General features: G+C 36.1%; 5 protein-coding genes and 1 non-coding gene across 6 annotated transcripts; 2 read left to right on the top strand and 4 right to left on the bottom strand.

Moving 5' to 3' along the window:
- On the bottom strand, window positions 1-1272 carry B0P05DRAFT_524830 (uncharacterized protein; the record flags this gene model as incomplete). The annotated part of the gene is made up of 7 exons (XM_051576249.1): window positions 1171-1272; window positions 1089-1125; window positions 899-1021; window positions 712-849; window positions 549-665; window positions 301-501; window positions 1-257 (listed from the first exon to the last, which is right to left on the bottom strand). Coding segments are annotated over exons 1-7 (953 nt in total), but the record flags the coding sequence as incomplete, so codon positions are not given.
- Window positions 1273-1372: 100 nt separating this feature from the next.
- Window positions 1373-2198, bottom strand: B0P05DRAFT_524826 (40S ribosomal protein S2; the record flags this gene model as incomplete). Its single annotated transcript, XM_051576248.1, has 2 exons — window positions 2160-2198; window positions 1373-2103 (listed from the first exon to the last, which is right to left on the bottom strand). The coding sequence occupies exons 1-2, from the start codon at window positions 2191-2193 to the stop codon at window positions 1373-1375; spliced, it is 765 nt and encodes a 254-aa protein (XP_051439224.1). The 5' UTR covers window positions 2194-2198.
- A 60-nt stretch (window positions 2199-2258) lies between these two features.
- On the bottom strand, window positions 2259-4038 carry B0P05DRAFT_524824 (polymerase/histidinol phosphatase-like protein). The gene is made up of 5 exons (XM_051576247.1): window positions 3456-4038; window positions 3383-3410; window positions 3236-3337; window positions 3036-3193; window positions 2259-2987 (listed from the first exon to the last, which is right to left on the bottom strand). Exons 1-5 carry the CDS (start codon window positions 3883-3885, stop codon window positions 2404-2406), a joined length of 1302 nt encoding a protein of 433 aa, XP_051439223.1. The 5' UTR covers window positions 3886-4038; the 3' UTR covers window positions 2259-2403.
- Window positions 4039-5114: 1076 nt separating this feature from the next.
- Window positions 5115-6878, top strand: B0P05DRAFT_524812 (isocitrate dehydrogenase [NADP]). The gene is made up of 6 exons (XM_051576246.1): window positions 5115-5449; window positions 5511-5610; window positions 5658-5818; window positions 5873-6421; window positions 6473-6663; window positions 6732-6878. The coding sequence occupies exons 1-6, from the start codon at window positions 5213-5215 to the stop codon at window positions 6811-6813; spliced, it is 1320 nt and encodes a 439-aa protein (XP_051439222.1). The 5' UTR covers window positions 5115-5212; the 3' UTR covers window positions 6814-6878.
- Window positions 6879-7231: 353 nt separating this feature from the next.
- On the top strand, window positions 7232-7775 carry B0P05DRAFT_461581 (uncharacterized protein; the record flags this gene model as incomplete). The annotated part of the gene is made up of 3 exons (XM_051574081.1): window positions 7232-7328; window positions 7395-7457; window positions 7507-7775. The coding sequence occupies 3 exons, from the start codon at window positions 7232-7234 to the stop codon at window positions 7773-7775; spliced, it is 429 nt and encodes a 142-aa protein (XP_051439221.1).
- Window positions 7776-10777: 3002 nt separating this feature from the next.
- Window positions 10778-10850, bottom strand: B0P05DRAFT_t14. The gene has a single exon. It is a non-coding gene; the product is annotated as a tRNA-Cys (tRNA).
- Between the last annotated feature and the right edge of the window lie 1908 nt (window positions 10851-12758).

Below are 12758 nucleotides of genomic sequence, written 5' to 3'. Positions count from 1 at the left end.
GCAGCAACAGCATTTGCCATTCTCTGGCGTGCTACATTATCTAACTCAACGTCCATATCATAAGCAGTATTTGACTGATTGAATTGCTTATCCACACAAATTGTATAGTCTATCACAACAGGGTCTGGAAAAGACAACTGTGACTGAACAAGACTAGGTAATTGTGCAGCATCTGTCTGAGAGACACCAAACAAGCCTGTCATTTTACTGTCACAATGAATAATACGCTTATCTTGATCATCATGAAGTTTGTTTCTCTTTACATGAATGAGTGCTTGACTATCATGCTGTGATATTTACCTTGATATATTTCCATAATTCATCCATCACATTTGATCGTGTACTTAACCTGATGCCAATCATTTCAGATAAACCATGGCTTACTTTGTATTTCTGAGGAGTAAAATCAGGCACAAGAATGATACGTGCATTGACATTCATATCCCCTTTGCGCTTGATTTCAATTCCATCTGTATCTGTACTTGATGCTTGCTTATGCCACTAGTCATGTCGTTGAATAAATAGTCCACCTAGATATGATAGGTTACCTCTATGATGTTGCCTTGAGGAAATTGATCAGGGTCTCTGTCTAATTCTACTATGATGGACTTGAAAAACGAAGTAAACTTTTGAATAGGCTGTGCTTTTTTGGTAGGAATCAAAGGCTATAAAACAAAACATGAGTTCTGTGTCGTTTGACCATCACTTTACATCCAACAATCTTCCTTCGATCTTGAGTGTCCAAGAGGGTGCATTATCGTCATTGGATTCAAAGTTGTTTGCATCTTCTGATTGAGACGGTTGATCTGCTGCTGTATTGGAAACAAAGATACGTAGCGTACGACGCACCTAAACAAGCATCAATAGACAGGTATAGAGAGAGAGAAATAGGACATACATGAGGTGGTTTACCAAAGGCTTCTTGAATATCTAAACGTTTTCTCATGATAGCCACATCCAAGTTCTTTTCAAATTCACATAACTCTGTATATAGTTTCGATTCAGGAATGTAGGCTTCAATCTAACATCAATGTAAGTTGGTTGACATGGTACTTGACTTTTTTTTTTTTTTTTTTTTTTTTTTTTACTTTGGGTGGCATATTGCGATCAAAGGGTCTCTTTTTTCTATTGTCTTTATTAGAACACGATCAAATCAAGTTTGATTCATACTTGATGTGGTTATTGATGGAGTCATTTTCAGCAGAACGTTTTCGAATCTGAATATCAGGTGAAATCAAACTTTGTTGCATCTGTTCAATGAAGAAAAAAAAACAAGAAAAGAAAGACAAATTGGAGTTTAAAATTCTTTTTTTTTTAAAAAAAAAAAGGTTTATTCAGCGTAAAATTAGTTTATTATGGATCAAAGCATCTTTTACTTTCTTTGCTTTTGGGCAAGGAAGTCAGAGAATTCTTGATAAGGACCCTTAACAAATTCAGATTCTTCCCAGAGATCAGGAGTCAAGAAACCGTAAGTGTTACCAATGGCAGCGAAGGTAGCCTTGACGAAGTTACCGAGAGTACGAGTAGAACCACGAGAGGTAGTGTAACAATCGGTGACACCAGCCAATTGAAGGACACGCTTAGCAGTGGGAGAGGCAACGATACCAGTACCACGGGGAGCAGGAACCAAACGAGCCATAACAGAACCACAACGACCAGTGACCTTACAGGGGACAGTGTGAGGTTCACCCAAGTTGGAACCCCAGTAACCACGACGAACGGGGATAATGGACAACTTGGCAAGGATGATACCACCACGGATGGCAGTAGCAACTTCCTTGGCACACTTGACACCCAAACCAACATGACCGTTTTCATCACCAATGACAACAAAGGCCTTGAAACGGGTACGTTGACCAGCAGTAGTTTGCTTTTGAACAGGCATGATCTTCATGACTTGATCAGTCAACTTGGGAAGGAAGTAGTCGACAATTTGGTATTCCTTGATGGGCAAAGAGAAAAGGTAGATCTCTTCAATAGACTTAATCTTGTTAGCCTTGACGAGACGACCGAGCTTGGTAACAGGAACCCACTCGTTCTTTTCTTCACCACGACGTCCACGACGAGGTCCACCACGTCCACGTCCACGTCCAAAACCTCTTCCTATATAAATATCAGTAAAACACTTCCTCGGTCCATCCATCCATCCAAACAATTACCGCGAGAAGCACCGGCCGTAGCAGAGTCAGCCATACTAATCAAACGTCGTTTAATATCTTTCATCCATCCATATCGTTGCACTTACTTTAATTTATACAATAAAAGGAGAAAGAAAATAGGATAAGCTATCGCCTTCCATCACTTATGACCCTCCGCTGAATTGTAATACATCTATCATTCTTTATACAGAGAGACGAGAGGCGCTTAAGCAAATAATCCCGGTAGTCCGGTTCGAAATTTTTATTATTCGATATCCGAGTTTCGTCGGACACGTGGATAGGATAGCCAACCTAATCCACTCAGGCACCATCGCATCAAGAGACGAACAAGCTCAAACACAACCAAAAAGATCAATACCCAAAAGATAAACCAACCAATCACACTTTTGTGTACAGTCAACACTTCTGGATGACAGAATGTGCCTTGGAAGCTGTACATACCCTTCATATCATCATAAAACATTCCAAAATAGTCACCGAGATATGTCAATGGTGTCAATGCTAAATAAGAAGCAGGGGAATCAACATAGACACGGGGATGTGTACCAGCAGGATCAAACAAGAAAGAAGTGCGCCTAGCACGTATTTCTTGCATAATACCAGCACGGGTCATATTAGGTGCATTGATCGTAAGCCATACTTGAGCTCCCACAGAAGGATGGTGTAAATCCATACCTACCATTTGAATCAGGTTATGCTGCACAGCAGACTGATAGGTAGATAAATCAAATGTCTCTTGATTAATCACTTCAAATCCATCGACTCCCCATTGAATGAGTTGTTCTACACTAGGATGATTGGGTAGACGAGGCAATTGATATCCATCCTCTGTCCATAAGTCAGTTAAAGGATGTCTATCATGTATCTCTTTTTTACCTGTAGTATTGCTCCATGGGATATGGTTTACAATCACTAAACCTCCTAATTCATGCACTCGGTTAATAGCTTTTTGTAATTCTTCATCTGAAGGAACAGGTCCAGTTACAGGCACAGTTTCATTGATATCGATAAAGTTCATATGAATCCTACAACAACTAGGCAAATCTAAGTTATTGCTATGGTCTGTCTATCCTTACGTATACTCCATGCCAGGAATGACGACAATAGTATCATTGTATTCTTCAAGAGCTAATTTCTCTGCAGCAAGACCTCCTTCAATTGTGTTGTGATCACTGTCTCTGAGTGTCAGTTCATAGGCGTGCTTTTTTTTCCCCTTTACTTACGTGACCATAATCGCATTGTATCCATTTGCTGTTGGTAGTTATTAGTACATCACATAAACGAAAACAAACATGCCTATATGCCAATCGAGCAACTGTCGAACATTCATTTTTCCGTCACTATAGGTTGAATGAGAATGACCGTCCAACAAGACATTGTATTGAAATGAAGTATTGTAAGGCTGTAGGTAATCTCGAGGATTGATCTTCCAATTAAACTCCAGATGACTAAAGTCTTCTGGCTTTGGCATGTTGTCTGTATATCGAAGCCCTATACCAATCGCTATCAAAACACCAATAATCACAATCAGACTGATCACTCGAAAGAGTAGACCCCAAAAGTAGTCTAGATGAGTACGCCAAAAGTGCTTCAAATGTTCTGCATAACTTGTCGGTCCTAATGAAGTGCTCGATCTATTCAAAAGGGGATCGTAGTACTTTAAAGAAGTATTATTCTCCTCTAGAGAAACGGCTTTGGTATTTGGAGAAGTACTCCGTTTGTGCATATTGGTATAGAAAAAGATAAAAAAGACGTCTTAATTATTCCCGGAGAATGATGCATGCGGCCAATTTCTACTTTTATTTGAGGACATATACAGTCTATATCCTTGTCTTTGTTTGATCCTATTCAATCATGAATTCTGAAGGGTAGAACAACCTCTAATTCAAAGCAATACTTTATTTCATGAAAGGATAGTAGCTTAATCTAAAGTTGACATACGTAGAGTAGATTTGCCCTGAACAACCTGCTTGTGCTAGTGTTACATTGTCTTTTAATATCGTGTCCAAGAGATATAGTTTAGATCCCCATGTTGACATGTTCTTTAAGGCCAACACAAGTAGCCAAATATCGTAAACAATATAATAATGGCGTGAATTCAATACCAGTCGAGGTCTCTATAGTTACTTGCAGGCTACATGCTGAATAAACAGTCGTAAAGATGGACTGATGTAATCAGACAGTATGCTTTCATCTTGTAGGGCAGTATGGCGGAATGCCAATGCTTGATGTGTTGCTGGTATGTGCGTCAAAAGTTCAATCAGATGCTTGATATTACCTATACTATAATAAGGCTTTACATTAATACCAAAGTTTCGAGATTCAGATACTGTTTCTACAAAGATCCAAAGAAAAAGGGGAGGAGTGAAGCTTATTTCAGCTTAGACTTAAATAACATATATCAATAAGATTCATTGTCATGTTGGATCTCTTGGAACTGTTTATTGCGGCTTTGATGTGTTGTCATTCCAGTAACCAAAAAGTGTTCAAAAAAGGGGCATAATAAAATGCTGATCTGATTTAACAGATTAGATAAGGGCGATCTGTAAGAAAAAATACATGACTTCCTGTTGCAAATTTTGTTGTAGAATGGGTTGCATTGAAATACTCTACTAGAAAGCAAATCTTCATATTATTTCGATACTGCCACTGTTGAGTATTTTATCATGACTTACAAATCATGCTTTTTAATTCTCTAAGTTGATTTATTTTGTATATCAAAAACTTGGTTTTGTTCATTGAAGCCATCAGAAATCAATTATAGATGTATTCAGTATGAGTCTGCATTGGAATAATACCATCATATCACTGTTTAGAATAGAATTCAAAATCTAAGGGTTGTCTCAACCCAGATTAACTATATCAGCGATAACCCATCTTCATCTTATTTAAAGTTTCATGGGCCGAATCCTATTTGAAGTACCGATTCTACCAAAAAGAATTCCTGCCCTTTCAATTTGACTTGACTCATAATTGGTATAGATACCCTTTTTTTGTATTTATTTTATTCTGATTTATTTCCTTTTTCTTCCTTTTTCTTTATCATTCTCAACATGCTTGCTATTCAAACTGCTGCTCGTAAAGTTGCTGGCGCTGCCTTGACTCGTCCAGTTGTCGCTAAAGCTAACTATGCCACTGGTAGTCGTATCTCGGTTGAAAACCCTATTGTCGACTTGGATGGTGATGAAATGACACGTATCATCTGGGCTGATATCAAAGACAAGCTTATTTTGCCTTACTTGGATTTGGATATTAAGTATTACGATCTTGGCATGGAAAGCCGTGATAAGGCAAGTTTTTTTTTTCTAGAAAAAAGAGGTCATGCAGCTAAACCGTTTGAGTTGTTTATAGACTGATGATCAAATTACTATTGATGCTGCTGAAGCCATTAAGAAATACAATGTTGGTATCAAATGTGCTACCATTACTCCTGATGAAGCTCGTGTCAAGGGTAAGTCTATCTTGGTTGAATACGCGTGAATTGACAGTGATCATTAGAATTCAACTTGAAGCAAATGTGGAAGTCTCCTAACGGTACTATTCGTAACATTTTGAACGGTACAGTTTTCCGTGAACCTATTATTATGAGCAACATCCCTCGTATTGTCCCAGGTTGGACTGAACCCATTGTTATTGGTCGTCATGCTTTTGGTGATCAAGTAAGAAAGTGTATAGGATTTGATCCATGTTTTTTTGACCATCTTTTTTGGTAGTACCGTTCTACTGATTTTGTTGCCAATAAGGCAGGTAAATTCGAAATGTCATTCACTCCTGCTGATGGTTCTGCACCTCAAAAATGGACTGTATTCGACTTTCCTGAAAATGGTGGTGTTGGTATGGCCATGTATAACACCAATGACTCTGTTACTGGTTTTGCCCACAGCTGTTTCCAAATGGCGTTGACCAAGAAGATGCCTCTCTATTTGAGTACCAAGAACACCATCTTGAAGAAGTATGATGGTCGTTTCAAGGACATTTTCGAAGAAATCTATCAAAAAGATTATCGTCAAGGATTTGAAAAGGCTAACTTGTGGTATGAACACCGTTTGATTGACGATATGGTTGCTCAAGCCCTCAAGTCTAAGGGTGGTTTCGTTTGGGCCTGTAAGAACTACGATGGTGATGTTCAATCTGATATTTTGGCTCAAGGTTATGGTTCTCTTGGTTTAATGACATCTGTATTGATCACACCTGATGGTAAGACCATGGAAGCTGAAGCTGCTCATGGTACAGTCACCAGACATTACCGTGAATATCAAAAGGTAAGCAATGAACTAATTGTTTTTTTGTTCTGAAACACATTGTTATGATAGGGCAATCCTACCTCTACTAACCCTATTGCCTCTATCTTTGCCTGGACAAGAGGTTTAAGTCACCGCGCTGCTTTAGACAACAATGGTGCTTTGAAGAAGTTTACTTCTGAACTTGAACAAGCTTGTATTGATGCAGTTGAAAGAGATCAAGTTATGACTAAAGACTTGGCTTTGACCATCCACGGCAAAAAGTAAGTGTACCACTACATCAGCGATTGCGCAATATTTGAAATGTGCTGTGTTCTAACCTTTTTTTTAGCCTTAAGCCTGAACACTATGTTACTACTGCTGAATACATGAAACGTGTCAAGGAAAACCTTGATAGCTTTAGATCTGCTTAAACTATGTAAATGATGAACTTAGATGTAAAAAAAAAATAAAAAGATTTCTGTTATATTGCGCTCAATTTTTTTTTCTTCATCTGTTACATTTCCTTTGATTAAACAAGTTACACAGTAATTCAAAAAAAAAAGTGCAAACCTACATATTTTCCTTTTTTTTCTCTCTCTCTTTTTTCTTTTCTTTTTTTTCTTTTTTTTTTCTTTGCTTTTCTCCTATATATTCTTTATACACAAAAAGCATCAAAAGAAACCCATCTGTATGTTTCAAGCATTTGTTACTCAAGAGCAACAAGATTCGGATCAAAGGCAACCATTAATAACCAACAATGAACAAATTAATTATGCTTCAATTGACAAAAGAACAATCAGTTGTCCCTCAAGTCAGCAGGGGAAGCTGGTCATGAAAAGAGAACAATCAATGATACCCAAGCATGGGTATTTGGCGAATATTTTTGATAGATACTCCACTTCAATATACCTGGAGAATAAAGGCAGTGTTGCAAGAGACCATTTAGGTAATTTCCTAATACCTAAAGCATATTTCATCATTTGTTTATGTTTCCTTTTTTTTGTGTGTGTAGCCAACGAACGTACGTACCTGGCCTGGTTAAGAACAAGTTTATCTACTATATCTGTCGGAATAGGTAAGGGAAAACAAACAAATCATGTTATTGACTGCATATACGTATAAAGGTATCACACAGTTATTTAGATTGGAGAAATCAATGTCTAAAAATCCAACCCGAGAACCATCTATACTATGGTTTGACGGTAAAATGACGGGTCTACTGTTTATTGTGATTGGTATGCTTTTTTTGGCATTTGCTTGTATTCGTTATTTTCACGTTCAAGCTGCTTTGGTACACGGCTATTTCCCTTCAAGTAGATCAACGGTAGCTATTGCAAGTTGTGTGCTTTTGTTTCCAATGACCCTCATGTTAATATCTATCGCCACTCGATAATCATACCCAAAACATTCATTAAAACCTGTATACACATACATCTTCAACAGAGAGTAAATGGCAGTACCTGGATCGTACACTACTTGTTCTGTCAAAGAATCAAAAATCACGTGCGTGTCTTTTGTACGTGCAACAATGACAAAGTTTAGACGCTATCTTGGTTCTTGATCAAGGGTACATTTTGAATGGCAATCCTGTATCACGATGTCAGATCATTTGCTATTATACATACTAAACCTCTTTATGTTTCACTGTATTCGCACAATAGTTTTTCTTTTTGGAATCAAAGTAACTTTCTTCACCCTTCTTTTAGAAGATGTATGGTTGCATTACTTGTTGTAGCCTTGTTTGTTTTGTTGTCATGGTTCGCTTGTTGTTCTTTTTCTTCTATTTATTTCTCGTTTGAATCTACGTCATCCACATTGCAGTTCCTATTGACTATGTAGTTTGATTTTCATTGTTCTCGCAAAGACTATGATGTGTGCCATTGTAAAATCCTCTTAAGTAACGAAGTTTATCTTGCTCTTTGAGGATGGTCGTAACCTGTAAATTACGTCTATTGTTCGACATAATCCTGAACAACGAGCTTGAGATCTATATTAGATTGAATTTATATCACATCTTGTCAAACAACAGGAGATACACTGCAAAAATCCAAGTTTGATATATTGTTCTATTTTGAAACATGACATGCCCAATAACCAGAACATCTTCGTCTCAAATGCAAAATGCTAAAGCTAGATATTGTCCAAAACTTGCTATACATCATTAAAATAACACTCACTCACTAGTCAATTGTATTGAGAATGACAATGCAATAAACGCATGAGATAACTGATACACATCATAACTTATTGCATTGCACTATTTTCAATAAACATGATAGTCAAAGTAGAAATAGCAGCCAAAAAAAAACAGAGTTATAAGGCATGTAGAAACAAAAAAGGAAATGAAGTGTATACATAGACAAAAATAATTGGGGCTTTTATCAAGACAATATGTCATTGATTTTATTAGATTATGCAAGCGACATGGCGAGTCTTAAGCTGGATGTGTCCCTTACTATAGAGAAAGCAAGTCATTGAATTGGAGCTACAGACATAGGGTAGTTTGTGACATATTCAATGCGTTTGCCAAAGGCCGTCTTTCGTATATCATACTTTGACATTTTTTATAAGCAACGACTCTTTTTTTTTATGTAGAGGGAACAAATATCTTTTTAATAGGACGTTTCATGTGTATAAGCAATCTTATAGAATATTCTTTATTCATGCAACAAAGACACCATTCAAATGAATGCTTCGACAATGAAAAATGCCAACAATTCATACATATCTTTTACTTTTTCCTAGATATATAAGGGTAACATAAAGCCTGTTTATACACGCGCAAATGCTTTAAGTATCCACAAACAATATACTAGCATACACGGTATCTTCGAAGTTGTTTTGGACCAAAAAAAGCGACATGTAAAATTTAGTCAAAAATGGATTTTGACCAAAGGGTATTACTCGTGGAAGTCTTGAGTTTGACAACTCTTTGATCTTTTTTTGACGCTACAAGAAGAAAAATAAAGCTATCAATGAAATTAGATACTCAAAATGTGCGTCAAAAGCTCTAGTTTTTGGTGAATGCGTTTGCTTGCTAATTAAACTACGGAAATGGTGTGATATGAGTAAGAAATCTCGCATATGTTTCTGCTTATTTGTTCAATATCTTAGCAGTAAAGTTGTTATGCTTTCTACATCAGTAGACTCAGAAAGCAGAAATATACAGCCTTCGTCACTAGACCAAAGCCTAATAACTGCGTCTTTATGCAGCTCTCAGCAAAAGCTCCATTCTCGATGTAGTGGGATGAAGAATTGGAACTTCTATGTTTTAATCTTCGCTTGAAGCCGTTCTGTATATCCTATGTTCATTTAATCCACATTTATATTACAAAACGCCTATGTTTCTACTCTTACATGTCCTTTGACACTCAGGATAGTATATAGTGTTTATTAGAAGCCCATTGCCAACAAATTCTATATGATACCTAGAGTAAAAATGCTCAAATCACAGCTTAAATGAGCCATTCTTTAATAGACTATTACTCGAAAACTAGATTATCAAAACAGCCCGTTTTTTCATTTAAAACATGTTCTTTGGAGTCAAGGAATCGAATGGTACCATTGGTTTGGCTGTTGGGCGAAATTTGTGTTTTAACTCATAGGAGGTTCACAGAGGTCCGTGAAGATAAAAAAAAAAAAAAAAAAAAAAAAAAAAAAAAAAAAAACTCAATCAAAAATTTTTGGAATGAGCCAATGTAGCTCTGATCCAACCGAAATAAAAAAAGATCATCTCCAGGTACTTCTGATGCAAAGAAAGCGAGTTTATCAAGATGAAGAAATTGACTTAGTTTGAGCATTGCCTTCAAATCTGCAATCAAAGTTGATTGTATACTTTAATTGGTAGAAAAAAGGTTCATTTCAATAAATATTTGATATTGAATAGGTATTTACTTATACACGATTAGACGGGAAAAATACAGAGAAGCAAGACATACTCTAACACTTGACACTTTTGAGGCCAAAAAGAACAGCTTTGAACGTGAAAAACAATGAATGTTTACTCGCAAGGACATTTCACTAGCATAGCCGGCCTTATATAATTCAAAAAGCTTAGTATCAACCAAATGCTTTGGACCCAAAGGATCAAAGTCGTTCACTCATCCTGTAACTATACTATTAATTTATCTTCTTACTATTATTGCCCCACAGGGATCAGCCTTATAAATCAATGAATAAAACTAAAAAATTCTGCCTATACCATTAAATCATGTTGATGCTTAAAAAATAAAAAGACAGCATTTCTTTAAAGCTCTTTTATACCAATGCTATCAAGTATGTAACAAAAGTAAGTGGGTCCAGACACCTTCAAAGAAAACAAAACAAACTCTGCTCATTTGTTGATTTATGCAAATAACAAAAAATCTTCATTCGAGTATGAATTATTCTTTTCTAAGAGGAATCCGTGATTCGAACACGGGACCTAAAGATTTGCAATCTTTCGCTACTACCGCTGAGCTAATCCCTCAATTTTTTTAGCTTTTCTAAAAGTTTTAACAATATTTAATTAAATAAACGGTTAATTCTTTATCCAACCCAATTTGAATCAAGTATCTCTAATGACGTATCAATAAGTATTCAACAAACATCGCTATACAGTACCTCACAGCTATAGAAACTTATACAGCACTTACTATACAACTCGAAATCTTACTTTGACATTCTTTTTGAAACTAGCTTTTCAAGATGTCCAGCATTTCGAACTTAATCTCGACATCACCAGGTTCTGATCACCAAGTTGACATTGTTCAACTTCAGAACCTTGACTTTCAGTTGCATCAGCAAGTTCAACAACATGCTGGTGATCTCCAACAACTTTTGGCTCTTCAACAAGAAAATTTCTCACTGAAGGAAAAATTACATGAGCTAAGCAATGAGAATGAAAATCTTCTTGTTGTGAACATAGAATTTATGCGCATATGATGATCTGACATTAAATAAGTCTTCATTTACATACTATAATATATCATAATCAATTTACATCAGAAATAGACATAAAAGAACCTCTTGTACTGAATAAGACAATGGATCTTTTAATAGATCAAGACGTATAACCGAAGTCCATAATTTATATTATTTAATTAATTTAAAGTAGTCTATGATAATAGAGACTCAGTCATTTGCATGAACTCTACGACTACTTACTCCGACATCTCTTCATGTATAAATACCTAGAGAATGAAGAGCTAGAAAACAGAGATATATATATATTTGGATAATAAACCTATACAAGTTCTAATCGACTTCTTTGTTTTTATCTTCTCTCTTACATTACAACAATAGAAAAATAATACAAGAAAATAAAAAGAGCCTTTTTTTCCTGATTTAACTAGGAGAGTTGATTTGAACTTCGAATTTCTTGGTGATTATTGTAGAAAAAGGGTTTAGAAAGATAACCGAATCAAAAACTGGAATGTAAAACACTCGACTTAATTGAATTGAGAGAATAGCATATTAGCCGGAAATATATTGATCTATTCAGAGCTATTGCTCAAATTACTAAACTGTATTCCACACTTCAATACCGCAGATGTATCACTTTGGGCGTGTCAATACTAATGTAAAAAGACAATTTTTTTTAGCTGCAAGTCACGTGAAGCATTTATGATTGATTCTTTTTTACATCTGTTATGTAAGCAAGTCTCCATTATATTACTAAGGACAAATGAAGCACCAGGCAAAATCCAAAATGATATTGCAATGTATGTCCCTTGAATTCAGATCTCAAAAACCCAAGAACAATAAAAACAAGAGCATCTTCAATTATTGAATGGAACTACCATCATACCTTGACACTTTCACTTTTCCAGCACTTCTAATCATTTCGCATTTTTCACATCATGCGACCTGAAGTTTAGAAGCATTCAAAGTCCATATTCATCCATTTGAACAAATTTCGGGTTCTACATTCACTTTGCACCAAAGTCAAGACCCTGCACAAACAAGTGAAACTACATGTGAACAACTCCTTCGTAACTCAGCTAATATTCCTGGCGACTTTCTTACTCTTCTTCGTCAATTGCAACAACATGAGACGATCTTCTCTGAATCAGCTTCTTTTATTTTTATCTGTTACAATTAGGCTATATATAATCCATATAAAAAGAAAAGAAACTGTTCAATCTAAAAGACTGATGTTGCATCCGTAGTTTGTACCGCTTTCATCTGATGTATCGTGCTCCTATTTTCACTGACGAAATTTGTCATTGTCTTTTTGGTAGTTTGTTTCATCAGTACGTTGTTGATATGCACGCCAAAATAGAGCAAGAACGACTTAACTTTATTCGCCAAAACCAAAAAAACGTTGAGATCCGAGCTCTATAACAACTTGCAAGATGCAGTAAATGTTGATGATAGCGACCTGAGTGTTATTGGC

This window comes from Gilbertella persicaria, assembly GCF_025201335.1.
Source record: "Gilbertella persicaria strain CBS 190.32 chromosome Unknown B0P05scaffold_3, whole genome shotgun sequence".
In the NCBI taxonomy this organism is placed as follows: Eukaryota; Fungi; Mucoromycota; class Mucoromycetes; order Mucorales; family Choanephoraceae; genus Gilbertella; species Gilbertella persicaria.
This window is presented reverse-complemented; position numbering and strand designations above follow the sequence as displayed.